Source organism: Penicillium nucicola (genome assembly GCF_028828085.1).
Source record: "Penicillium nucicola strain IBT 29836 chromosome Unknown utg000003l, whole genome shotgun sequence".
Lineage (NCBI taxonomy): Eukaryota > Fungi > Ascomycota > Eurotiomycetes > Eurotiales > Aspergillaceae > Penicillium > Penicillium nucicola.
Genome location: NW_026643127.1, coordinates 873198 through 899872, shown reverse-complemented (window position 1 = coordinate 899872; position 26675 = coordinate 873198). Strand labels below are relative to the sequence as shown.

At 48.0% G+C, this 26675-nt stretch overlaps 10 protein-coding genes across 10 annotated transcripts; 6 read left to right on the top strand and 4 right to left on the bottom strand.

Annotated features, from left to right (window-relative positions):
* Window positions 1-115: 115 nt before the first annotated feature.
* N7511_003917 (uncharacterized protein) lies at window positions 116-7501 on the top strand (the record flags this gene model as incomplete). Its single annotated transcript, XM_057126342.1, has 1 exon — window positions 116-7501. One exon carries the CDS (start codon window positions 116-118, stop codon window positions 7499-7501), a length of 7386 nt encoding a protein of 2461 aa, XP_056985232.1.
* A 654-nt stretch (window positions 7502-8155) lies between these two features.
* On the bottom strand, window positions 8156-10176 carry N7511_003916 (cytochrome P450; the record flags this gene model as incomplete). Its single annotated transcript, XM_057126341.1, has 9 exons — window positions 8156-8303; window positions 8370-8613; window positions 8686-8863; window positions 8924-9043; window positions 9096-9198; window positions 9283-9466; window positions 9516-9831; window positions 9888-9992; window positions 10042-10176. 9 exons carry the CDS (start codon window positions 10174-10176, stop codon window positions 8156-8158), a joined length of 1533 nt encoding a protein of 510 aa, XP_056985231.1.
* A 1711-nt stretch (window positions 10177-11887) lies between these two features.
* On the top strand, window positions 11888-13032 carry N7511_003915 (flavin monoamine oxidase family protein; the record flags this gene model as incomplete). Its single annotated transcript, XM_057126340.1, has 2 exons — window positions 11888-11904; window positions 11970-13032. 2 exons carry the CDS (start codon window positions 11888-11890, stop codon window positions 13030-13032), a joined length of 1080 nt encoding a protein of 359 aa, XP_056985230.1.
* Window positions 13033-14248: 1216 nt separating this feature from the next.
* Window positions 14249-15097, top strand: N7511_003914 (NmrA-like family domain-containing oxidoreductase himF; the record flags this gene model as incomplete). Its single annotated transcript, XM_057126339.1, has 3 exons — window positions 14249-14399; window positions 14465-14794; window positions 14850-15097. The coding sequence occupies 3 exons, from the start codon at window positions 14249-14251 to the stop codon at window positions 15095-15097; spliced, it is 729 nt and encodes a 242-aa protein (XP_056985229.1).
* A 586-nt stretch (window positions 15098-15683) lies between these two features.
* On the top strand, window positions 15684-17219 carry N7511_003913 (cytochrome P450; the record flags this gene model as incomplete). Its single annotated transcript, XM_057126338.1, has 1 exon — window positions 15684-17219. The coding sequence occupies one exon, from the start codon at window positions 15684-15686 to the stop codon at window positions 17217-17219; it is 1536 nt and encodes a 511-aa protein (XP_056985228.1).
* Window positions 17220-17570: 351 nt separating this feature from the next.
* On the bottom strand, window positions 17571-18962 carry N7511_003912 (uncharacterized protein; the record flags this gene model as incomplete). Its single annotated transcript, XM_057126337.1, has 2 exons — window positions 17571-17724; window positions 17776-18962. 2 exons carry the CDS (start codon window positions 18960-18962, stop codon window positions 17571-17573), a joined length of 1341 nt encoding a protein of 446 aa, XP_056985227.1.
* Window positions 18963-19569: 607 nt separating this feature from the next.
* N7511_003911 (NmrA/HSCARG family protein) lies at window positions 19570-20846 on the top strand (the record flags this gene model as incomplete). Its single annotated transcript, XM_057126336.1, has 5 exons — window positions 19570-19612; window positions 19671-19888; window positions 19964-20120; window positions 20191-20523; window positions 20584-20846. The coding sequence occupies 5 exons, from the start codon at window positions 19570-19572 to the stop codon at window positions 20844-20846; spliced, it is 1014 nt and encodes a 337-aa protein (XP_056985226.1).
* A 95-nt stretch (window positions 20847-20941) lies between these two features.
* On the bottom strand, window positions 20942-21742 carry N7511_003910 (uncharacterized protein; the record flags this gene model as incomplete). Its single annotated transcript, XM_057126335.1, has 1 exon — window positions 20942-21742. The coding sequence occupies one exon, from the start codon at window positions 21740-21742 to the stop codon at window positions 20942-20944; it is 801 nt and encodes a 266-aa protein (XP_056985225.1).
* A 672-nt stretch (window positions 21743-22414) lies between these two features.
* On the bottom strand, window positions 22415-23960 carry fqzB (FAD-dependent monooxygenase fmqB; the record flags this gene model as incomplete). Its single annotated transcript, XM_057126334.1, has 4 exons — window positions 22415-22691; window positions 22744-23087; window positions 23149-23738; window positions 23792-23960. The coding sequence occupies 4 exons, from the start codon at window positions 23958-23960 to the stop codon at window positions 22415-22417; spliced, it is 1380 nt and encodes a 459-aa protein (XP_056985224.1).
* A 1402-nt stretch (window positions 23961-25362) lies between these two features.
* On the top strand, window positions 25363-26666 carry N7511_003908 (uncharacterized protein; the record flags this gene model as incomplete). The annotated part of the gene is made up of 5 exons (XM_057126333.1): window positions 25363-25405; window positions 25461-25672; window positions 25727-25877; window positions 25951-26283; window positions 26395-26666. 5 exons carry the CDS (start codon window positions 25363-25365, stop codon window positions 26664-26666), a joined length of 1011 nt encoding a protein of 336 aa, XP_056985223.1.
* Window positions 26667-26675: the final 9 nt, after the last annotated feature.

Sequence of the window (26675 nt, the reverse complement as noted above, 5' to 3'; positions counted from 1 at the left end):
AAGAACAACCCAGGCCTGATTGTCTTTCTTTCGGATCCGGCATTAGAAATTGTCTTTATTCCCAGCTTCAATCTCCTAGTCTTTGAACTTCTATTACCATACGCAGGCTGTGACAATGGAGCAGCCAGGGCAAACAATCATTGGACCTTCGGACCAATGGCTGCACATTACAGCACGAAGTCCTTTTACAACCCTCCCCGGTAGTTCTCAAGATCAGCAGGCACTCAGTCTAAATGAGGCTGTCTCCATCCCTACCACTGCCAGGGAAGGAGTTACTGTCCCTTGGTCGAGCATCTTTCGTCTCAGTTGGGCAGTTCTACTTGCCCAATACGGATGCTCCACAGCTGTTCAGCTCGAAGCAGATATAATTGCTGTTCAGCTCGAAGCAGATATAATTGAGGCCAAAAACAGTACAGTGATCAGAAAGGCAAAGAATAGCACCACTGTTCATGTCTCATCTGAACATAATATACAAACTGTTCTCGACGACCTCGAAAAACAACAACAGCAGTTCAGTGCCTCCGGCTCAGAGTTCGTCACTTCAAAGCAGAATGGGAGTGAGGATGTACAAGGGTCCCATGTGTCAGTCATTATGCCATGGAGCTCTGATAGCTGTGACGGTATAGCTGGTGCTTCTCAAGCCGCGAAGCATCCTTCAAATTGGAAAGATCACTCCAATCTTGATCTTGAGAACAACGAGATCTTGCGCCTAATAATCGTGCCAGGAGCATCAGGACGTCGTTTCTTCTTTCATGTTCAATACTCCTCTGCCCTGGGCTCCATAGATGTTGCTGTCAGGATAATGCATCAGTTTGCACACATTACTCGCCAGATCATCTCAAGCTCGACAAAGTCATTGCAACTTTTGAATATGATGCCAACTGTTGACCAAACAACGCTTCATGAATGGAACAGTGAAACATTCCCACCAATCTCAAGTTGCTTTCATCATATGGTCACTGCCCATGCCAAGAATGACCCTTCCACTCCCGCGATCTCGGCATGGGATGGAAACTTCAACTATGGCGAGCTTGATGCGCTCTCTGACAGCCTGGCTTCTCGGCTGGTGCACAGCGGGCTCTCCAAAGGAACAATTGTACCTCTATTGTTTGAAAAGTCTAAATGGATGGTTGTCAGCGTCTTGGCCGTCCTGAAGGCTGGTGGAGCCTGTGTTGGTCTCTGCAACAGTCATCCCGACTCATACGTCAAAGGAATTCTCGAGCAAACCGGCGCTGGAATTATTCTTTGTTCGCCCTCACAAGCTCACCGACTTCAAGGTATTCAACGCGTTCCCTGGATTGTTCCTGATGTCCTCGAAAACGCGCCGGCCTCCGAAAACTGCTCCGATGTGACATTGGCTACGGTATCTTCAGATCCCAGTGATCTGGCATTCGTGATTTTCACCTCAGGTAGCACCGGAAATCCAAAAGGAGTACTTCTAACTCATCAGTCTATTTCAACTTCGGCGCATTACCACGGCCTTGCAGTCAATGTAAAACCTACGTCTCGGATTTTGCAATTTTCCTCATACGCCTTCGACATGAGCGTCATTGAGACGTGGTATGCACTAGCCCGTGGTGGTTGTCTCTGTATTCCATCCGAAACTCAGCGACTTCTCGATCTAGGTACCTTTATTCAAGATCACCGCGCGTCTTGGGCATTCTTCACCCCAACCATGCTACGCGCTTATCGGCCCGGCGATCTACCCGGTCTAGAGAGCATCGTTCTTGGAGGCGAGAACGTGACACGAGATCTCGTATTGCAATGGAAAGACCACGCCCGTCTCTTTGATCTCTGGGGTCCTGCGGAGTGTGCTGGTGCAGCGGGCTGTGAAATTGTACCAAAGAGCTGGGTTCCAGGGACGTTCGGTCGTGGCGCTGGCTGCCACATCTGGATCGTGCGGCCGGATGATTCTGACCACCTGAGTCCGGTTGGAGCAGTGGGTGAGCTGGTTATTGAAGGTCACATTGTTGGTCGGGGCTACTTGAATGATCTCATTCGCACCGAGCAGGTGTTCGTTTCGCCGCCTAAGTGGCGGTCGATGTTCTCGGCTCCAGTACAGGGTCATTTCTACAAAACGGGAGACCTCGGCCAATACAATGCTGATGGAAGTGTACGATATGTCTCGCGAAAGGACACTATGGTCAAGATCAACGGACAGCGTGTTGATGTGGATGCTGTGGAGGTGGCCATCCGCACTCTCCAGCCACAGCGCCAGGTCGCTGTAGACGCAGTGTTATTAGATGGCCGCCATGAAAGGACGGACCCAGTGCTGATAGGCTTTATTGAAACTCCTGCCGGTGCGGAGTGGGCTGAGGAAGAGCATCTGGCCCCTACCACGCGGCCTATACGCGATCCAGTCACATACATCATGGAAGCTACACAATTACAAAACGAGCTCTCCCACTGTCTACCTCGTTTCATGGTACCAGCCTTTTTGATTCCGCTGACTCGTCTCCCCCTCGGCGCTACCGGCAAGGTGGATAAAAAGCGCTTGCGAGCCTCTGTGTGCACACTGTCCCATACAGATCTTGTGTCCTGGCTCAATCCAAAGTCTACATCGTCATCATCATCCGAATGTGGTTCTCCATGCCCCAAAATTCCAAAGAACAAGACCGAGCATCTCATCGTTGATAACGTTGCTAAAATCCTTGGAATGGATAAATCCATGATCGACATGGAGACATCCTTCCGGCAGCTTGGAGGCGATTCCGTCACAGCAATTCAGCTGGCAAGACATCTAGTAGAAAATGGCCTAACTCCGCGAGTGGAGGACATTCTTACCGGAAGTTGGACTCTGACTGAGCTCGCAGCAACAGTCCAACAGATGACGCTAGCTCGTGCCTGTGTACCGGTTCCGTTCTCCTTGATGATCCCTGAAGATCGGGTTACAGCCTTGAGAGAGAGTGCTGCCACGCAGTGCGGTGTTTCTGATGCTCAAATTGAGGATATGTATCCTTGTACACCGTTGCAAGAGGGTCTGCTCACTCTCACTACCCGATCGGCGTCGGACGCGTACGTCGACCGATTTCTCTGCGGTGTTCCTCCGACTACCGATTTTGATCGCCTCGAGCATGCTTGGAAACTGGTCATTGAGCGGGTCCCTACACTAAGAACCCGGATCGTGCAGATTTCTGGAAGCCCCGCATTCCAGGTCGTGATCCGTAACACTGAAATAGTCCCCACGTTATACCCAGATGTCGATAGTTTTTTGACGGGTGACTGTGCTGTTGAAATAGCCTTCGGATCACCGCTGTTCCGCCTAAGTCGTGTTGCAACAGAGCCGGAGACTTTGGCAATCACAATTCATCACGCCATATACGACGGATGGACATTTTCACTGTTACTGAGGCTAGTGGAGCAAACCTACCAGGGCTCTTCTGTTGTGCAACCGTTGCCGTTCTCCCTCTTTGTCCAGCATCTGCAACAGAAGCAGGATTCTATTGCCACTGCTGAATTTTGGCGGCGTGAGATGGCTGATGTCCAGCCGATCACTTTCCCTGAGTATCCAGCTCCGGATTACTATCCTCGAGCGGCAACCGTCGTCCACAGGGATGTTGAAATGCCCTTGACCACATCATCTGCCCCGGCTACAGTCGCCGGCCCAACGACACGACTATGCCTGGCTTGGGCGATGTTACTTTCCCTTTACAGTGGCACACAAGATGTTGTATTTGGCAATGTAATGGACGGGCGCCGGGTAGATCTTCCTGGCATTGAAGCAGTAGCTGGGCCCACGTTGAGCACTGTCCCCGTTAGGGTTCAACTTCAGCGCCAATCGACCGTTCGGGACATGCTTCAGCAGATGGAAGAAACAATGACTCGAAGAATTCCGTTCGAGCACTCCGGTCTGCAAAATATTGCCCGTACGGGCTCCGATGCCGCTCTAGCGTGTCAATTCCGCAGTCTGCTCGTGGTACAATCCGATCCCGAGGTATTTGAATCACCAGTACTGGGCAATATTGAGGTTCGTCTAGGAGGGGGTGTGCAAGGATTCCCCGGATTTGGGCTGATCCTCATTTGCCACCCTCATCCACAACGTCAGTCCTACACTTTGCTTGTAGATGAAGCCCTGGTCTCACAGCGACAGGCGTCGCAGATGCTCGAGCAGTTCAGTCATCTGCTTCATGAGCTCAGAGAAGACACTCGATTGCTTGGTGACATCGACTTGCTCTGCCGTGGCGATCGAGCTCAGCTTTCGAAGTGGCATAGTGATATACCAGAGAGCTGTGACTACTGCGTGCAGGAGGTGATCGGCCAGAGGGCCACTATTCGGCCCAACAAGATCGCCTTGTCCGCATGGGATGGCGACTTGACATACGCCCAATTAGATCGTCTGTCCTCAATAGCTGCCTCAGACTTGAAAGCCAAAGGTACATTGCATGGTACTGTGAGCTGCATTCTCTTTTCTCACTCACGATGGGTTGCTGTGGCCATTCTCGCCGCTATGAAAGCCGGCACCCCATTTATCATGTTAGATCAAGACCAGCCACAGGCTCACCATCAGGCCCTCTGCCAGAGAGTCGAGGCAAAACTAGTCCTGACGTCCGAGAATTTGGTCGCCCAGGCCAACGGTCTTGGGCTTGACTCCGTGTATGTAATTGGTCCCCAGTTGGAAGATCTGGATTGCCCTAGCCAACTTCAGATTGCACCCGGACAATCTCCAACAAGCAAAGATATCGCCTACATTATCTTCACGTCCGGATCGACGGGTCAACCAAAAGGAGTGATGATCGAGCACTGCCAATTTGCCGCGGCCGCTGTGGCTCAGCAGAAACATCTTCATATCAACTCGGCATCTCGAGTCCTTCATCTCTCTTCTTACGCCTTTGACTCCTTTGCTGTGGAGATTCTTACAACCCTTTGCGCCGGAGGGACGGTGTGCGTTCCAACAGAACAAGATTGTCGCCATGACATTGTTCAAACAATTCGACGATTCCAGGCCACCTGGATGGTGATCACGCCATCAATGTTAAGATTGATTGACACGGGCGATGTTTCAAGCCTTGAGACTCTGGTTGCGGTCGGAGAATCTATGTTACCTGCGCAGGCGGAATATTGGGGATCTCGCGTTCGGCTTCTCTGTGGATATGGGCCGACTGAGTGCTGTACTGGCGCCTCGGCCTATCCAATCGACCCTGCAAACATGGATGTGCGCAATATTGGAGCAGGAATGGGATCACGTCTTTGGCTGGTACATCAAGAGAATCATCATTCTTTAGTGCCTGTTGGGACAATTGGCGAGATTATTATTCAGGGCCCGATTGTTGGACGGGGATACTTGAACGACCCCCAGAAGACGGGAGAAGTGTTTCTCGAGTCTGCTGACTGGGTATCGCAATTTACCTCTAACCCACAAAACCGTCTGTATAAAACCGGAGATCTTGGACGGTACAACGAGGATGGCACTTGCACATTCTTAGGTCGTATTAGCCAACAGATCAAGGTTCGCGGTCAGCGCCTAGATCTTCCAGTGCTCGAACACCACCTTCATCAGGTTCTCGATGCGAACTGCATGGCAATTGCAGCAGTAATTATTCCTGGGGGGGCAAATGTCCATCCTGTCCTTGTGGCCATGATCCACCTTCACGCCGACGATGACCCTAAAGATGCGCCAGGAGAACAAGAAGTGTTTTCCTCGCATTCTCCTACATTCACTTCGCTAGCTCTCAGAGCCCAGGAAGCGCTTCAGCACGCTTTATCGCCAGCAATGGTTCCATCTCTGTTCCTACAACTCCCGCGGTGGCCACTACTTGTATCCGGCAAAGTCAACCGACAGGTTCTTCAGCGGACGGCATCCGCATTGCCAGCGGCAGAACTATTCAAACTTGGACGTTTGGCAGTAAGCCCGGACGAGGAGACTCTCCACGAAGACGAAAGCGTGGCTTGGACGCTTTCACATTGGCTGGTAAATATTTTCAACGAGCGTGTCAAGTCGTCCCAGTCGGCTTCTATTCCCAGCGGGACGGACGACTGCACAGATGAAACCCAAATCGCCGGTCGTAATGTCACACCGGTGCGACTGGGTATGGACTCAATTGATATGATGGCTTTCGCGCGGATGATCGCGCGCGAGTATGATGTTACCATTCCCACAACGACGCTTTTCCAGAGCTCCCTGACAGTGCGTATGATTGCCGAGATCATCCTCGCTGAAAGATCTCCCGCAAAACTGTCACAGCCAGACACAAAACAGGCCCGTTGGTGGATTGACTATCAAAGGCTGAAGGGCGCCGTGGAGAATCTGCAGAGTTCAAAGGTCACCACTCTCTGTCGTGATGCGCCTCAAACTGAACACATAGCTCCAGCAGCGCGGTCCGTCTTTCTCACTGGTGGTACAGGATTCCTGGGCTCGCGACTGCTTCAACAGTTGGTTGTAAGCCCCGATGTGTCATCTGTGGTCGTGCTTGTCCGGGGAACTACCAGTGTCACCAAAGCAATGGCTCGCATTATCCAATCGGCGAGACTGGCGCAGTGGTGGAGGGACGACTACCGACGCATGATTGACGTCTGGCTAGGGGATCTGGCACTCCCTCAACTGGGTCTGTCGGATGATCAATGGTCGATTCTTTGTGGCAATTCCGAGTCTCACTTTGATGCAATCATTCACAATGGCGCGATGGTGCACTGGGTTTACGATTACGATGTCCTGCAAGCTAGCAATGTTCAAAGTACATTTGAGTTCCTGCGGGCTTTATCGTCCAGTGCCCATCCCACCAACTTTACGTATGTCTCGGCTCTACGGCCTGGGGAAACGCAAGTCCCCGTTGCGGAAGAAGTTTACGATTCACTGTCTGCAGCCGAGGGATACAGCCAGACCAAGTCAGTTTCTGAGATGCTCATTCAGCACTATGTAAAGTGCCACGGAAGACACGACAGGACTTTCTCAATTGTGCGGCCAGGTCTCATGATGGGCTCAGTTGCGGATGGTATTTCCAACATGGATGATGTGATTTGGCGCACCGTTTCGGCCGCCATCAATGCTGGCGGATACAACGCAAAGGAGGACAATTCCTGGATCTATATTGCGCCTGTGGACTGGGTTGCCACCGTCATCGTCTTTGAGACCATTCACGCATCTTTGGTTGCTGCAGATACAGTCAGTCTAACTGTCCTCGAGGATGGTTTGCTCGTCCAAGACTTCTGGCAAGCTATTATCCAGGCCACATCGATGTCATTGCTACCCATGGATGGTGCAAAATGGTTGGCGCAGATCGAAAACCAAATACACGCAATTGGAAAGCACCACCCCCTATGGCCTGTCATTGATCTTTTCCAAGCCAGTTCAGGCTGTATAGGATCACCCCTTGGAGATGGGCGCAAGGTCGAGCAACCACGAGGGTCAAGTCTGAGTATGATCTGGATGACAGTGTTGCGAAGCGCACAGTACCTGACCTCGATGGGTTACTGGGAGGACATGACGAAAAGTACGCATCATGATGAGGAGATAAACAGGCTTGCTTTCGGACGCGCGAGATCAACATTGAATATCTTGGCTTAGACGGAACTTTGGCTTAGCAGGAAAATGAAATATTATGAGTTTAAAATGCAAATCAATATTCTAAAATAAATATTCAGGATCGCACTGAGTCAGGTAAATAGCACACTTCATGTAGAGAAGTAGATATCGTAAGGGTTATCCTCTGCCTGCACACTTGGCCAATTAGGCAATCCATGCGGCCGAAGTAAATATTCTTCACACCTTCATCTCATCTCCAATATTCTGGTTTGTCATTTAACAAAGCTCCCTGGATAAAGTTAACATTAGTTAATCAACTGTGGTACCTAGACCTCCGCATAGCCTAATCTTATCTGAACCCAATCCCAAAAAAGGTAGGGTACTAGGCATGGCTGACAATGCGACCTACTGAGCATAATTTCTTGCTAAATCGAAAATCTAAATTTTGTTTAGCGTTCATGATTTTGTACTAGATGAGAGTCCCCTCCCAATAGCATGACTCGCTACCCGAGGCATCCAGGACAAACTTGAGATATTGAGAAACCCATCACAATATGTTATTGTCAGATACAGCTATCATACCAAAAGTAAAAGGGTAATCATATCACTGAAACATCGATTCATTTCATGAATATCATATTGCTATGGTTTGTAGGTCATTTTGGGTACCGACGCAATTTTGCGGCCCACATTATATTACCCTCGCTTTCTGATGAAAATGAAACGTTGGTCAATTGTGGGATATGTCGAGGAGAGTTTTGTGTCAAGCCCAGCAATATCAAAGTTCAGCAAAATATGGGCCAAAATGAGTCGAAGCATATCGGCGGCTAACTGCTTCCCAGGACTTTGAAGAGCCATTTCGATCAGTCTAATGCTATGGAGGTCAATGAAAATGAATATTTGGACTCACCATGTGTGTCTGCCATCGCCAAACTGCCGCGATTTGGGACTCAGTCCTGCAATCTTGAATGAGTCCGGCCGGCCGGTTGCTTGACCGAGTCGATGGAACCGAAAGCCATCAAACTCATGAGGACGATCATAGTACTGCTCATCTCGAAGCATAGGTAGATTTGGTGTTAGAACAGACGTCCCCTTGGGGATGGTAAGACCGTTCTTGAAAGTATAGTCTTGTGTGGCTACTCGAACCAGGGAAGCTGATAAGAAAGGTATCCAGTTAGCTAGCTACCGTGAAGTGCATTGGTAAAAACTGAATATAATGTTCATACCCGGAGCAAGTGGCCTATATCGTTGGCACTCTTTGATGAAGCTGTCGAGTTTGGTCATGGATTCAATGGCCTCCCTTCCCAGGACGCCAAACTGTCGCTCAGCCCGCTTCGCCTCCTCCTGTAGTGGCTCGATGTACTCTGGTCGAAGGGTGATTTCAAAGAGGCATGTGGCAAGAACCTTACATAGATTGTCAGTGTGTTGGATTGTAGTGGATTATCAGTTAGCTCAAGAACATACCATTCCAGCCGAATGAACGGAGCCAAAGAGGGCTGCAATCACCAGTTGAGCGACATGGATCTCATTATACACTCCGGCAGCTTCCTCTTCTACCCACTTCCACATCCAGTCACCGATATTCTAAAAGCGATGATTATGAGCGATGCAATATCCGAAGCTGAAATTGACTTACTTGTGGTTCTTTAGTCTTCCCCTCCGCCTGCCTGATCTGCTGCGCAACGAGCTTGCTAAGCTGGGTATGCATACGTGACGCAGCGAAGTATGGCCCAAGCAATCTTGAAGGCATTAAAAATGTTAGACGGTGAAATTGGAACAATAAACAGGGTAAATACTCAAGCGAGAACCCAGGAGAAGCTTACGGCTTGAGGAATGTTGGCAACCATGCGATCTTCGGGCCGCTCACCGGCACTGCTGAGCCATATTTGACAAACAGGTTGACAGCCACGGGATCTCTGCATAAGGGATCCCCGACAAGTACCTTGGATATCAGCCGCAGCATCAGACCAAGTCCGAGATGAAGGCAGTTGAGTTCCTGCCAATCTCCTACCCGGCGTTAGCAATTAATGAATTCCCACCCGAAATACGCACTTACTATTTGAAGTGACTGGGATTTCAGAGCCAAGGGCAAATTGCAATTCATCGACAAGCTCCTGAAAGTAGAGGTCATCTTTCCCGGATGTTCGCACCCGCGACCATGCGAGTGCCTTGGACAGAACAGGGACAGGAATATGATGAAGCGAATGCGCGAATCCAGGAGCAGTGTACCTAGTTTCAAACATTCTCTCATTGAAAGCATCAAGTGACATATAGTCATCATTGAGACTCATATACTCTTTGACCAATGCATCATCGCAGAGACAGACCTCCCACCGTCGTGCAGTTCGAAACTGGAAAGCAGAGTCTCCATACTATTGTATGTTAGTCCGTTTGCAGGTATATGAAACCAAGGCTGGGGCTTACGAACCTTTTCATATCCCTCTTGGAGAATTCTCATCCCATTTTCAGCCCATCGCCACCCCTCCTTTCGAGATGAAATGAGTCCTTTGGCCCCCACAACGGGGAGATTTACCTACAAGATATTAGCACAGTGAAGCGGAAAACTGTTATTTTCTACTAACCCAGGAGCGGTAGTATCTGTACCATCCTGCAATCACTTGGTACACTATAAATGCGACTGCTAGTCGACTGAGCAATGTGTTGTTGAGATGAGATTTTGTCGCGGAGCCAACATTCCAGCTTTCAAGAACTGACATTCTGAAGATATTTAGCCGTGGAAATTGATAAATACGGGGGTTCTTGACTTAGCTAGATGAGAAGGGGTAGACAGATAATCCCAGCCACCTGCTCAAAACGAGATCTGAAGCTAATGCATCTTCAGATCCATAGAATGGTGGAGCCGTACGGCATCCCTTGATGTTGTTGATACATCACATGAGACTTACATTCCATAGCTGCAAGAGATAGAAAGATGAAAAAGGCTCCATTCTTATGCATACATGTGCAGCTGTGCAACCTTACACCGCCAATTTATTAATGCATAATAATTTTGCGGGAGTTCCACCTTTTGTCGTCAGAGTCTGGCCTTTGGCCAATGTGAGTATACGCAGCTAGTAGCAATATGGCCGAACAAGTATTCTTTTTGTGAAGTAAGAAGATATATACCTTAGCGAGCCTAGCATGTGGCGTTTTTTTTAATGTGGAAAGAGGTAAAAGGGCACCATCGGTGAGAAAATTCCGTGAACGATAGCGAAATGACACTAGCCACCGTGAAACACATGGAGCACAACGAGGAAAAGCTCTGTGTACCTCGAGTTGCTCAATTTTGGCCACATAGTGGAATCAATTGGCTAAAAATCCTTGCTGGTAGGTTCAAGGGGAAAACAACGGCTCTACGTGATATGGAAAGGTCGCTTGATTTCAATTCAAAGCAGGCAGGAAATTCGGTCTCAACCCGAGCTAAATGGGCCCAGCAAATTGTCAAATGTCATATTTCAAATGAAATCCGCCAAGCGGACATCATTTGCGAAGAGAGTGAATGGATATGGCTGTCGCCCACTTTGTTTATTGATATTGGACACGAATCGCCCTCCAGATCTCTTCCGAGACCACCAATCTTACCTTCATTTCCACACAAAGCTTCCTGTGCGGAGATGCCCATCCGGATATGTATTATCGGAGCGGGAATCTCCGGTCTCTATCTTGCCATGCTACTGGATGAATTACACCTTCCAAACTTCAGCTATGAGATACTCGAGTCAAATAAGCGAACAGGGGGCAGAGTGTATACACATCGGTTTGGACCGAAAGCAAGTGATTACTATGATGCAGGAGCAATGAGGTTTCCCAAGGTTAGTTACATCACCGTAGTTCCGAGGCGTAAGAAATTGTCTGACTGACACTGGGATGATATGATGGGCCTTCAGATCCCACCACTACAAAGGTAAAGGTCGAGATTGGACTTGGCATTTTCAATCATCTCACGCTGTTGTAGGACGTTCGACCTTTTTGAAAGATGTGATGTGGATATTGTTCCATACTGCTACGAGGCGCCGCATTGCCCAACAATGTTCAATGGGGTGTCAATACCCTCGAACAGACCGAATGAAGCAGAACATGATCCATTCCGTTTCAGCATATCGAACGGTGGTCTCGTTCCAAACCAGTAAATAACTCTTCCCAAATGAACTCGAACTGCTGAAGACCAACATTTTTCACGGGACTGTTTCTGAGGGTCCTGACAGCATATTGAAACGAGCCTTTACTCCATTCATATCCAGACTGGCGGATGATTTCCAAGAGGGCTTCGCGGAGCTCATGAAGTATGATCATATGACGACGCGAGAATTCTTGAAAGTCAAGATGTGGGTGAATTCAGCCAAAGAAAGGCAAAAGAATCAGAAATGGAAAGTGTATGCTAACCGATATCGAAATTACAGGGGCCTTGACTTCTATTCCATTTGCCATATGGAGACCGTACTGAGGTTAGTATGACCTCTATTTTCTAACTATTCAAGTGCCATTAACACAGACTCTTCTTCGATTCTAGTGCGTCAGGTTTATATGATCAGTCATTATCTGAATCTGTTTTGGATTACATGGACTTTGAGTACCCTACTACATCTGGCAGAAGCGTGGAGTGGTATCGCGTCTCAGGAGGAACATCCCGCGTTATTGAGAAGATGGAAGCCATCCTGTCTAGAAAGCCTAGCTTAGGATCCCGTGTTACATCCATCGAATACCAGACGGCAGACTCCCACTATCCGATGTCCGTGCAGGTCGAAGGGGAGACACAATCCAGAGAATACTCTGCCGTCTTCAGTACGGCCAGTCTGCCTTGTATTCGTCGCATAGCTGTGGGACAAGGAATATTGAGTCCAGGTCAGAGAACCGCGATTCAGAATGTTCATTATGATGCCTCGACCAAGATTGCGGTCAAGTTCAAAACAGCATGGTGGACGAAATACTGTCAAATCCGGGGTGGTCAGGCATCGACCGACCTCCCCATTCGGACCTGTGTGTATCCTTCGTCCGGGACAAATACAGAAGATGTCTCCACAGTTCTGTTGTGCTCGTATACATGGGGACAGGATGCCCAGCAAATAGCATCATTGACAGGACAGGACTCAGATGGAGCGAGAAAGAAGGAACTCGAGCATATTGTGCACCATAATCTCGCTCTCCTACACCAAAGCCACACCGATTCCTTTTCCTCTCGACCATACGGATATCGCAGAATGTTGAAAATTATCCAGAATGAGTACGTCTGTCTTCACGCTTACAACTGGTATGATGATCCTTCCGCCTCGGGGGCATTCGCCTATTTCGGGCCTGGGCAATTCCGGCATTTTTACCCCGAGCTCGTCAGCCCAGCCGCCGATGGCCACATGTTTCTAGTTGGGGAGGCATGCAGCGCCCATCACGCCTGGATCTCGGGATCGCTCGACAGTGCCTACCGGGGACTGATGCAGTACTTCTACAAGCTCATTATTGAAGGGCGAGTGGGCCGCGGGGTGTTAGATAAATTGAAAGAGGCATGGGGACCGCTGGATGAGATGTCTGAAGAGATGCTAGAGTGGCAGGCTATTCTAGCACACCTGGCCAGAAGGTAGCATCAGTGTGGCATATACTTTTCCATGGTAAATGGCACTCGGGTGGTCCATTCTGTCATACCCTGCAACAATTCCTGATATCGCTTAGAACTACAGTACACATTCTTTTGCTCCTGCGTCAAAATTCACTTGCTGGAATGTACCACGAGAAGCCAATGGCATTATTGTTCTTAAGCCTCTACATCTTACGATATGTAACGAGAAGAATTGCAAATATCGAAAAGGATCTACGGTACAACGTATGAATAAGCCACTTTCTCCAATCGCCTATTTGTACAATGTATATGCCCCTAGAACTGCGTCAGGATGGAGAGGTTGGAGTCATTATAGCATGTACGGTGTGTTGTCCGCAGGTATCGCGGTAAAGCGCTGCATTTTCGGTAAAAGTCCATGTACGCCAGTGGCCATAAACCGGCATCATAGAGCGGCCGGTATCCACCAAAAGCAATCATACTGTAGTGACCTGTTTCCATGAGACATCCGAAGTGTATCTCATGCCTCCTGATCTATCTTCCATTGCTCGCAATTATCCTTGCATGAGTTAAGTTGAAGATGAGCAAGGGGCTCGCATGGCAATGGGCTCCACTGGCGTGAGCCATTAGCCACTCAACACCTGGCATTGCTGTGCCACGCAATAGACCTGGACCCAAGAATAGATGCATAAAAAATATGTCAGTACAGTACTTCGTGATCTCGACTTTTCTTTTTTTTCTTTCAAATAGTAGCGTGGCAGGAAAAAAATATATGTTTGGTTTGTATTGCGGTCCACATCAACTCATTTACTATCCAAAGCAACATCTCAACGGATACATTGAGTATACCCCTCCGCAGACAGCATTATGACGATTCAGAAGAGAGTGATCAGCATATTTGGTGGAACCGGTAAGTACTTCTCTGTTCATTCCAGGTTAACAGGGGTAGCAAATGGCTAACACTTCTCGGCCCAGGTAATCAAGGTGGATCTGTAGCATGTTCTATACTCCAAAACCCCGAGTTCACAGTGCGATGCATTACACGGGATTTGAAGTCAGAAAAAGCGAAGCTCTTACAAGAGTTAGGCGCCCAGGTTGTGGAGGCGGATGGAAGTAGTGTTTCGGATTTGAGGAAGGCCCTTGACGGAAGCTGGGGTGTCTTCATCAACCTACTTACTGAGGTTTGGCCATCTGATACAATAAACGATTCAATCCCACAGTAAACTGACAGTTGAGCTGTTTATATGCAGATATATCCTGATGATGAAGCTGTCCAGCTGGGCAGCAAGATTATCAAAAGCGCGGAAGCAGCTGGGGTTAAACATGTGGTTTTCAGCTCAGCTCCGTATGTCAGCCGGTTGACCAATGGGAAAGTGTCCCTGAACTCTTTGGATGGTGTGTAATTGGAATCTCATTCTCGCACTGTTTGATATTAAAATGATGGCCGCTAATTTCAACAGTGAAAGCAAAAATCGAAGAGGTAGGACAGGCCGCGACCGGGTTTGACACATTTACCCCCGTTATGGTGGGATGGTACTTAGAGCAGATTGGCGAATTTACCGCGGATCTCTATGGTGGATTCCCTGTGAAGGAAGATTCAGAGGGCATCTCAACCTGTCGACTGCCTCTATGGGGTGGGAAAGAACAGATGCCCTGGATCAGCATTGCCGATGATTTTGGTGACATTGTCCATGGCATATTCTTGAAACCCCTGCGTTGGAACCGCCGTTTGGTTCAGTGTCATGCAGATCTACTCTCGGCCGCCAATATGACTACTACTTATAGCGCTGGTGAGTGCACTTTACAACCGTGGTCGAAAAGGAGACAAATACTAACATCTAGCAGTAACTGGAAAGAAGACACGATTCATTCCTTGTGTGGATATCGCCGACATGAAGGCAGGAATCTTTGATGGTGTTCAGAATATGTTTATCTACACACAAATGAGAGATGGGGACTACTATCCCAATGGAATATCGGAGATCGAAACTGCGGCCGAATTGAAACTCGCAGCCTTCAAGGCAAAGCGAGGCAAGGGGAGAGAGACCCTTCTTACTGTCAGAGAATATTTTGGGAGAGAGTATGGCAAATGATGTGTTCCATAGTGACAATCAGCATTGAGAGACAAGAATCAGGACGACGTTTGTCCGATGCCATGAGTGAAAGTTTGTAAGGCTCCTATGTGCCTCGACTTGCTTATTGTCAATTTCGCAAAAGACCGAGTAAAATGAGAATATCAAGTTTCGATCACATTCTAGCATTACTAATTGGTAAATAAGAGGTCGATCAGTGTCCACCTTGATTCTCTACAAAAGAATAGTGGAAATACAGCATCCCAGCGATGCAAGATGCAAGACGCTATCTACTTTAACTGCAATATCACAACTACACAGGTCGTATTGCATCCATAAGAAACCATATGCACAACACGATGATCAGTCCATCTCCTTGACCGCAATCTGAACATCCCCTGCTGGTAGCCCGTACCCGCTCTGTAGTTTCTCAGGAATCCAGTATGCCGATGTGCAGGATTTTAAATTTTATCTGCAACACCGCTTTGGGGATATGATAAACGAAGTAAGGGGGTTGAACTGGCTCTTTTTCACTTCCATATGGCATATATATATATCTTCACACAAGTCGATCAGCTTTCGTTACCAGCCACTACAACAGACAATCATGTGGCCACTTCTTGGTTTGGCAACATTCCTTATCTGGTTTTCATGGCATGTTCTGCAGCGTCTAACTCAGAAACCCCTTCCTCCGGGTCCAAAGCCACTGCCTTTAATCGGAAATCTACATCAGTTCCCGGCCAAGGACCCATGCCGCCAATACAAGAAATGGACCGACCAATATGGCCCACTGGTTACCGTGAAGATGGGTCCCAAACTTATGGTTTGCGTGGGATCTCACCAAGTCGCCGTTGAGCTTCTCAACAACAAACAGAGCGTGCTCAACTCGCGCCCACGCATGGTGTACATGGGTGAATGTATCTACAAGGGAATTAATACTGGTCTGATGCCGTATGGTCCTCGATGGCGAATCCATCATCGAATCCAAACGAGATGTCTTCGCCCAGCCTGGGTTACTCAATATCACCCCGTTCCGGACCTCGAAACCAAGCAAGTTCTGCACGACCTTCTGACAAACTCGGACTTCGAAACCATTTTCCAGCGATTCTCCTACAGCATTAATGCGACCCTTGCGTTTGGTACTCGCGTGGAAACAGCGCAGAGTCACATTATGACGGAGATGTCTCGTATTTCTAAACATGTGGCTGAGGCGTCCTCGACGAAGCTAGGGATCCTGGTCGAACTGTTTCCAGCCCTCAACTCTCTCCCCACATGGGCGGCCCCGTGGAAGCGGAGTGCCGACTCAGCGCGCCATGAGGTGATGAAGCTTTACATGGACAATTTCAACAACGGCAAGAACAGCGGGACGTGGAACTGGACGCGTGAAGCATTAGGGATGGATGAAGCGCAGATGTCAGAGCTCGAGTTAGCCAATATCATCGGCTTCATTTTTGACGCTGGTAGCGAGCCTATCTCAGGGACTTTACGCATGCTAGTGATGGCTGCAGCAGCCAACCCCGCGGCGATGCAGAAGGCACAGGAGGAAATTGATCGCGTTATCGGGTCGGATCGTTTGCCTAGAAGTGACGATATCGTGAACCTGCCATATACCCGTGCGGTACTCACAGAAACCATGCGATGGCGACCACTGATTCCGGCTGGGTTTCCACATGAAGGTGATGAGGACTGCGAGTTTATGGGTTACCGGATTCCACGTGGGACCACTATTATCCCCAACAATTGGTCATTGGATCTCGATGAGAAGATTCATGACAACCCACTCGAGTTTCATCCTGAGCGTTGGCTAGAGAACCATGATCTCCCGCTGGGTGCCTTTGGATTTGGCAGACGGAAATGTCCAGGCCAAGTTTTGGCCAGGGAGATACTGCACATTGCTGTCACCCGCATCTTATGGGGCTTCAACATATCTCCAGGGTACGAAAATGGGAAGAAGGTAGAAATTGACACCCTGAATCTAGAGCAGGGTCTTATTGGGCCCCCGGTCGCGTTTGAAGCAGAGTTTACACCGCGCAGTGAGAAGCATCGGAAGATCATCTCGAGCGAGTGGGAGGTCGCTGAGAAAGATCCGGATGTTCTCATGGCACAAATTGCTAGCCAGATCAAACCCAGTACCAAGGAGTGATTCAATATCCCGAAACCGAAATTGATGTTGATGACACATTTCTTTCTCTTCTAGACAGCTTATGATATAGTCAGCCCCGTTTCGTGAATATGCGCTACAGAAAAAAATCACCTTCTTTTCCCTTTTAGGTTTTGAATGTGCCCTATGTAAAAGTTCTTTCATGTTTGATGGTGGCCGTCGTCCCCAATCAACCATGTCTAATTGTAAATGTTCAAAATATCATAGCTCAAGCGTCATTGGAGATCTATAAGCGGGTACCAATTGTAGCACTGAAATTGCCCTTGGGATACTGCGAATTTATTTATGAAGAGCTAAGTAGAGACTCGATTTAAAAGACTCAATTCTTTCCGCCTACTGCTTGTTTGTCTCTTCTTCTTCTTCCTCAGTCCATGGATAATCATCAGAAGAATGGTAGTAGACACTAAGATATACACCTGTCTTTTCAGTGTAGGCAAACGAAATCCACGAAGTTAATCGGGCTGTTTTCGCAATATCGCGTTTGGGACTGTAGATTGTCAGTTAAAATTTATGGACGCATCAGTAGAGCCTGACTTACAAGTAGTCTCGGACAATCTCCTCATAATTATCCCCATACTCGGCCAAACCAATCTTGATCAGAAATTGCGCAAGCCCTCGCACCACATTTTCGTCATTCTCTCCATGAACCGGGAAGTAGAATTTGGTCAATGGTGCTGATTCGCCGGCTTTCATCTCGTAATTCCAAACCATGGGAGTGGGCGTTGAGTCTTGCCCGTCGTCAAAGCCGCCAGTAAAGGCACGATGCCCTTCTGACACCTTTGTGAGCTTCCACAGATCTTGCAGATACTCCAAACCTTTCTGTACGGTTGGAGAATTAGCCCGTCCACCCAACGTCCAGATCTCCTCAATCTTGTCCCAGACAACATTGTTGTGTGCACTGTACAACTTAAGTCGTGACTTTGAGGCCGCCACGCAGTCAAAGGACCAGAAGGCAAACTGACTGTAGCCGTCTGTTTCTTCGAGGTAGGCGTTTACCATATCAAAGGACCCAAAGTGGCCGATGCGTGGCTCGAGCTGCGTGATGGACTCGGCGATGGTTGCCCCAAATCCGGCGCCCCTGGCGTGGCACTTTAGTGCTGGAAAGGTGTATCCCTTAATGGAGATATTATCCGGCTTCAGATCAAACCCGAACGCTGCCTGGGAGGTCAGGCTACTGCCTTCCATCTTGTTACCGCTCAAAATGACTTTCTCATCGGCATCAACGGTGTGAGTCAGAAGGAAATGCTGGAATAATTCGTCGTCAAATCCGGGAATGTTGAGTTGCTTCAGCCGACTGATCATTACCGTGATCGGTATTTGATTGTATAGATCGTCTGGTGTGCCAGAAGCCTGTGCGACGGGCTCAAAGCCAATCCGGACGACAGGCTTAGTGTTTCCTCGTTGCTGATAGTTCACACTGAACTCAACAGGGAGGCCACTTCTTGTTATCGCGCTGCGGTAACTTTGAGAGAAAGGACCGAGAAGCGGAAGCAGAATTTGGGAGTAAAAGGTGAGGGCTTCGAGTTGGCGAGGGAGGTCATACCCAGCCGAGGCTAGGACTTTCCCTAGGAGTGGTCCGGTCTTCTCCCACCATATCTTTTGCTGCTCATCGGAGAACGAGGAGTAGCGATTCAAAGTTTCAAAGGAAGATTGACCAGACTTCAGTGATGAACCTTTGGTCGTGACCGGTGGCGGACACGATTGCTCAACTGCACTGACGGTCATGCTGTCCGAAGAAGAGATGTTTCAAATTTTCAACTTTCGTATAAATCGGCTTCTTTGAATATGAGGAAATCTGCGCGAGGAACAATATAGAGCAGCCTTGTCAGGCTTTTAGATTATAAATAGTGCTCAAAAGTGTCATATCTCTCAAGTACACTTCACTGACTTGGGCCGACTCATTTACCAGACTTCTCACCGCTACTTCTTGATCTAAGGAAATCGTACTGTAGTTAGCTGATGAAGATAGATCTAGAGCCTGAGCGACATGCATGGTGCATGATGCCTATTTATGCATCAAGTCAAGTGGGTCGATGGATAATTCCCATATTATACCTGCAGATAGAGTATGTATGCAAAACTCTTTCGTTTCCCCCTAATTTCTGCGCCATGCCTATGCACAATGCAAGGAGATATGCACTGCGACGTACCATACTATTGTACAACTCAGGCCTGAACCACGTCATCACAATTCCTTCACCTTGTCCTATTGATTGTTGAAAATAATATGCACCAGTAGACATAAAACAACGCCGGAAAGATATATTGAGTCAGTGTTTATATATCCACTGTACTCAACCGATCTACGAAAAACATCCCTCGTATCGACAAAATGACAGTAATCAAAAAGCTCATCACTGTGTTCGGCGGTACCGGTAATCAAGCAAATTTATCTTGATGTATTGTCCACAATGTAGCTAATGACTTCCTTAGGCAATCAAGGAAGCGCAGTGGTGCGGTCACTACTCTCCCATAAAGATCATATCTTTGAAGTGCGGGTCATCACGCGCGACCGAGAGTCTCCAAAAGCCCAAGAGATTGCTAAACTGGGAGCTGAACTCGTGGTCGCGGATGGACGTGATCGGAAACAGACGACTGCTGCCTTTCAAGGAAGCTGGGGTGTTTTCATCAACAGTAACTCCGACGGTCCTGTGAATATTCCTATATTCCCAAAATGCACTATGTATACCTGAATAGAACTTACTAACTGATCTGGGACTCTATAGGACGACGAAGACAGCCTCGACGGCCCTAATATTTATGACCTGGATACCGCCATCCTGGATGCTGCGGAAATGGCCAATGTAGAACATGTGGTCTACAGCTCAGCGGCGAATATCCATCGAGCCACAAAAGGTCGGATTCACATTTCAGGATTTGATTGTATGTGACCCCTTATAACTTGAATGGCTCGGCTTTATGGTCTGAACGCACTGACACTGAGGGAAATTAGGCAAAAGCTTAGCTGAGGACTATGCTCGGAGCCAGAAGAAATTTACCACGTTCGTCCCTGTACTTCCTGCTTCATTCATGGAATGTTGGGGTGAGGAATCTTTCTGTAGGGTTTGGGGTGGATTCCCCTGGTATCGTGATGGCAGGGAGAAAGTGACTCTGGCCATTCCTCCATACGGTGGCGATGGCCAGATGCCCTGGGTCAGTTTGGAAGACGACTTTGGCGACATTGTCCACGGAATCTTCCTGAATCCTTCACGCTACAATGGAAATCATGTCCAGGCAATCAGTCAGACAATCTCGTTCGAAGATTTGGCTGCAGCATTCACAGAAGGTAAACATGTCCATCTATTCCTCCGTTTTGCATTTTGCACTATACTAATAGGCGAAACAGCTACTGGCACCGCCGTCGACTATCAGCCGCTGGCTTCCTGGACTAAAGTCCATGATGATGGAACTCATCTGTGTCGAGAATCACGTATGATGTTCTTTTATATGAACTTTTGTGGTGGTAAGTGGTACGCCGAATACGCCACCGACACTACAGCGGCTATTGAGTGTAAGCGAGCTGCCAGAGAAGCGCAGGGACATTCAGCGGACAATCTTGTCAATTTCAAACAATGGTTCACAAAGGGAGCCGCGAATCACCGCGAATAGATGCTTAGATACAGACAATTCAATCCCATTGAACACATAACGCTGCAGTCCAACCCGTGCACAGTACCAAATGATCAAGGCTTTAGGAACATGGTTCAAGCCAGAAACATCCCGCCATTGGACTCCAAAACAGTACCAGAGGCATAGTGATCCTTCATCAAGTACAAATAGGCCTGAGCCACGTTCTCCGGCGTACCTGCACTCGCGACCAAGGATTTATCTTTCGCCATCTGGATCGCCGTGTCGTAAAAGTCCCCTAGAATGTCCTTCACGACATCCGTCATGATTGCTCCGGGCGAAACAACATTCACCCTGAGAGGTTTCAGGTCAATAGCCAGCCCCTTGGCCATGGACTCAACGGCACCACAGTAGGCTGAGATAACTGTCCACCCAGGATCCGGCTTGTGGGCATGCGCACCACTCGTGAGAGTCAGCGAATTGTTCGCAGTCCGCTCTACGAATTGCGTCAGGTATTTGGCGAATATCAACGGTGCAAGGTACCGGATTGTGCCGGTGCGTTGGACCTTGTCAACAGTAACCTCTGCAACAGACGGAGGCTGTGTCATATCCGCGGCAGTGATTACCACATGGTTGACCTTGTTGCCCGCGGCAGCGAACTCCAGAATCCTTTGCACGTTTGTCTCCAAATTTTTCGCGTCCCCAAGATCGCACGATATTCCCCGGAGCCGCTCCGCCGTGGTCTGCGTTGGATAGGCGGTCTTGAGCTGAGCCAATGCCTTCTCAAGTTTGATGGTGTTCGATCCGACAATTGTCACATTAGCTTGATGCTCCAGGGCTGCTTCAGCCACGGCATACCCGATGCCGGAGGAACCACCAACAATAAGAACCTGTTTGTCACATAGTTGACCCGTGTATTTGGTGGTTCGAGGTGCCATCGTGTACTTCGTCTTATGTTTGTAATTAAAAGATGAATCAGTTTGTTAGAACCAAGGGAACAGTTTTCTGAAGATCTGATGCCCAGGACGATGTGCCTCACTGATGGTCTACAAGTCCTGACCGCTATTTGATAGGTTTTAAGTATTGGAACAGTACCTAAGTGGAGTCCCAGAAGAGGAGGCATACATGTATGCGGGATTTATTGGGCTGCCCACCTCAGGAGGTTACCTGGTACACATCACCCTGCACCTGCAGATGGATCCCCAGTGTGGAAACAGGAGACTCCTTCCCCGGCAAGCAATTTACGTGTATGCGTTGAGGCTATTCTCAATTGCGCAGTGAGAAAAACAGGGTATGAAAGCATTCCCAAGATAATGGAAATGAATTTCTTCTCCAAGATGTTTCAACTAAGTGATAATTCATTCTACCTATCGTTGAGGTCCGCCATTGGAGTCTCAAGTTCTTCTGTTGGGAATATCTTGACGACTTGCACCATTTATATCTAGCTTCTGTCTTACAAGTAAAACAAAGTTATTAAACTGCCGAAAGGTCTAGGTAAGACAAGCTTCTCGGAAATTTCCTTTATATCGATTGCTAAACCGACACAAATATGTAAATGGCAGTGGAAACTTGTTTCTGACATCGATGGATGAATAGTGCGCAATATACTTTTAGGCTGTTTTCTCTTTGGCCATCGTTTCATCAATGATTCGGAACAATCCATCCGCTGGTATGTTCGTCGGGTGGTATTCAGTCCCCGTGATAACAGCACTTGCCGCCTTCTCAAATTCATCATAGGCGGACTGCTGGCAATCATGCGAAAAGATCCATGTCGGACGTGTTATCATTGTTGGAACCTCCTCCTTGTTGTCAGCTTCCCAATCAGCCTTGTGGAGAGACTGCAGCATCTTCAGACCCCCATCCTGGATCAGACTGACCCTTTGATACCTAAAGATGCACGTCAGCTATGATAATTGAAAGCATCCGGGGTTGAAATGACCTCAGCTTCTCCATTACACGCAGACCCAATGGGATGCGTTGCTTTCCAGCCAATGCCAAGCAGATTGCAACCACAGCCCCGTCTTCAATGGCTTGGTTTGCACCTTGCCCTGTTGTTGGTAAGAAGGGATGTGCGGCATCACCGATCAGAACCATTCGACCTTTCTCCGAAACCCATCTTGGCAGCGGATCAGCGGCCAAAACCAAGTGATCAAAGCATTTGCCATGCGGAGATTTTTCGATAATAGCTGATAGTTGGGCCTTGGCCGGCCAGTGTTCAATATACTTGAGGGCTTTCGAGGCATCTGATACCTGAAGCCACGGCTCTGATACATCGTGGAAACTCTGCGAGATTTAGTGTTATTTAGATTTCATTGAGAAAACTATTGCGGGGGAGACAACTAACCTTGTGCATGCAGCCCCAGTACACATCTTTTCCATGCCTTCCCGTCCCCATCAGCATCGTAATATCCTTTCCAATAAAGTGGCTCAGTTGGTCATGTTTATCTGAGTCCTGAAGCAGCCATTCTGCTTCCGAACAGCCTTTGAGAACTTCAGCCGGATAGCCACACCTATAAATGGCACTTCCAGTCTTCGTCAAGCTAGAATCAACTCCGGTAATTATCGGCCTAGCCTTGCTGTGGATTCCATCACTGACAATGACACATTCTGTCGTGATCCATTCACCATTCACCATGACTCCAGCTTGATCATCATCTTCCCGGTACTCGGTGACTGGCAGACCGAACCGTAGGTCGATCCCCAGACTGACAGCATGATCATACAGAGCATTCACCGTGTCAGATCTGTTAATTACCCATCCCTCTCCCGGTCGGAATCCATCCATGTCCTTCTGTTCTTTGACCTTTCCGGCCTCATCGTAAACGACAATGGTATCAATCGCGCAACGGACAGAATCCAGATACTTGGCCACGGATCCGTTCCCCCACTTCTGAATAACACATGCTCCATTTGGACCGATACTGAATATGTCCCCTATTGTGACGGTTAGAACACGCACAAGCACATATTGAACAGGTATTCCCCACCCGGATGCGTTGGTCTCGCTGCTTTTTCAAATCCAACAACTGTATGACCCTTCCGATGACACTCTATAGCAGCCGTTAGGCCAGCCATTCCCAGTCCAACAATGGCCACTCGAATGCCTGTCGAGTTCGGTGCTGCCGCACCATCTGTGGTTGATGTGGTAACAGTCATCTTAGCAGTAGATGGTTCTGCCTGTCGAGTGTGAATGTCTACCTGAGTAGGTATGTAATATGTAGGAACAGTACGAAGGTCTTTCAATGCGATGTCCGAAACGCGATTACGAATTATATCAGCATTATTACTAGTGGGGTAACAGATATGTATCAGATCTATTATCGTTACCAAGTATGGTAGGGCTATTAACATTGTATTAAAAGGTAAGAAAAATTAGCAGCGAGAATAACTCGCTTAGATTGATTCTACTAATATAGCGAGAATAACTTATGGAATAGCCATTGGCAATTCGCGGTGCAAATGTATACGAAAAAGTCTACAAGGACGCGGTTCACGCGCCAAAATCTGCGTTATAAGTGAGCACAAAGCTGGAGGGTTATGACGATGATAATAAGGATCGTGATGTTGACTGGATTTCTGAACACTATAATTACTAGCTGAGAACAGTGGCCGAGTCGGTCTTACTAGATTAGGCTGAGTAATTCTACAAATTGCTTTTTTGACACTGTTTTCTTGATGAACCCGAATAGTGAACAGTAACTTAGGGTACTGTAGTGAACAGCGCAGCTTTCCCCCAAAAGAGGATTAAGACGTAACCGATCTCCAAGGCCCGCCTATGTATCAGAATGTAAGGATCCGAGACTCTAGACTGCTCGACCGTCCCACATGTGCCTCTGGCCCCATTTCTCATGCAATAGAAGTAGGACGATCTCTGGTCAAGTGGGGGAGACTCGCACCGGCGTGATCTGGTAATCTGGCTAGACAAAAGCTCTGCAAGTACTCCGTAGTTGCAGTAGGTCCATTCAGCTCACAGTTCTTACACCGCTGTTACAATAGCATAATGTTATCATATATGCATCCAAGCCACGTATCTGCAGGATAAACCGAACAGCCTCTTCATGCATGAATCTGTAACGTGGCCATTGCAAATGCCACTGTGTTGATGGCTGCTGTGATGAGTCGAATATACTCGGCCCCGCAATTTCCACACCGCTTTTATACATGCAGGCCTATCTATATGCATGCATATGGGTCTGAATAAAGGCTAGTTCTTCTTGCGTGAAACTGTGATGTAACCTTTGAGAATATTTCTGTGCTGAAGGATATCTGTGATGAGTCGAATATACCCAGCCCGCAGTTTCCACACTGCTCTTACGACAGGAGAATGCATACTGCACAGTATACATGCATCAACCCGCACAACGATGAGTTTTTCATGCGTGCAAATGTGATGTGGCCATTAACAAAACTTTCACTTTGAAGGGTGGCCGTGGTCGGCAACTGCACCAAGCTACTGTATATCGATCCAAATTTTGTTCGGCATCGTCCTGTTAATTACGCAAGAGAGGACGATCTAGCTGGAATTCGAATTTCTCCAACGGGACAAATATTCAACAAGATGACAATTGAGCGAAAGGTTGTCTCAGTCGTTGGAGCTACTGGTGAGAATGTACAAAGTAGAAACGGGAATATTGCTGATACACGACAAAATAATAGGGAAACAAGGAGGTTCCGTCGCCCGATCATTGCTTCAAAACCCAGAGTTCCAAGTTCGGTGTCTCACTCGTGATACATCATCGACAGTTGCAGAGGAGCTACAGTCTCTTGGGGCTGAGATTGTTCAAGTTGATGGAGTTAATGAGAGTGAGACTCAACAGGCTATTGCGGGTAGCTGGGGAATCTTTATTAACAATGGATACTCCAACTCGGTAACTTACTGCCATAAACCTGTATACACAAAGACTAACAAAGCACAATAATAGGATATTGTTAGAGATGGACGATATGATCTCGACTTCGGCAACTGCATCCTTCGCAGCGCTGCCGCCGCAGGCATCAAACATGTGGTTTTCAGCTCTCAGCCTTCGGCTTATGAACTTAGCAATGGATTATTCAGAACGCCTATATTGGATGGTACGTCACTCCTAAATTGGTGTTCGTATTGTTGACATGGATCTGTCTCACTTACTTGTCTTCAATTCTATAGTAAAGGCACATGGAGAATCCTGGGGACGGGCAAGTCCCGCGTTCATCACATTTACGCCTATTATGTCCTCGTGGTACTTGGAAGACTTCCTCATGCCGTCATTTTACAAAGGATTCGGTGGATTTCCATGGAACGAGGACGATGAAGGATATCTCACATTTCGGAGTCCACTCATTGGCGGCCCGGAACACGTACCCTGGATTTGTATAGATGATGATTTCGGTGATCTGGTGCATGGAATCTTCTTGACCCCAATGAGATGGAATCACCGGGTGGTTCAGGCCGTTGGAGACATTATCTCTTTTGAGGGCGTGGTGGATACTTTTATCCAAGGTAACAGATCCAAGTTTTCTTTCGATTTTTTCTCTTTTTCTCTCGCTGTCTATTTCCTCCTCCCCCACTCTCTTCCTTGTATCATTGGTTGACTGGTTCATATTGTTGTAGTGACGGGTAAAAAGGCTCGCTTTATTGGGTATGAAGATCCCTCGCAATTCCCAGCCTTTGATAAGCCTGAATTGAAAGAATCGAGGGACGTCTTTGCATTTTATCAGCTGAGAAATGGGGAATTATTTGGGACCGGGATCACTGAGTCTCAGACGGCGGCAGAGTTGAAACAAGCCGCATTTAAAGCGAAGGGTGGAAAAGGTCGTGAGAATCTGACAACTTGTGCCGAATGGTTTAGGGAGGTATTCATTGCATCCAAGAAATCTTGTTAGTACCGCAAA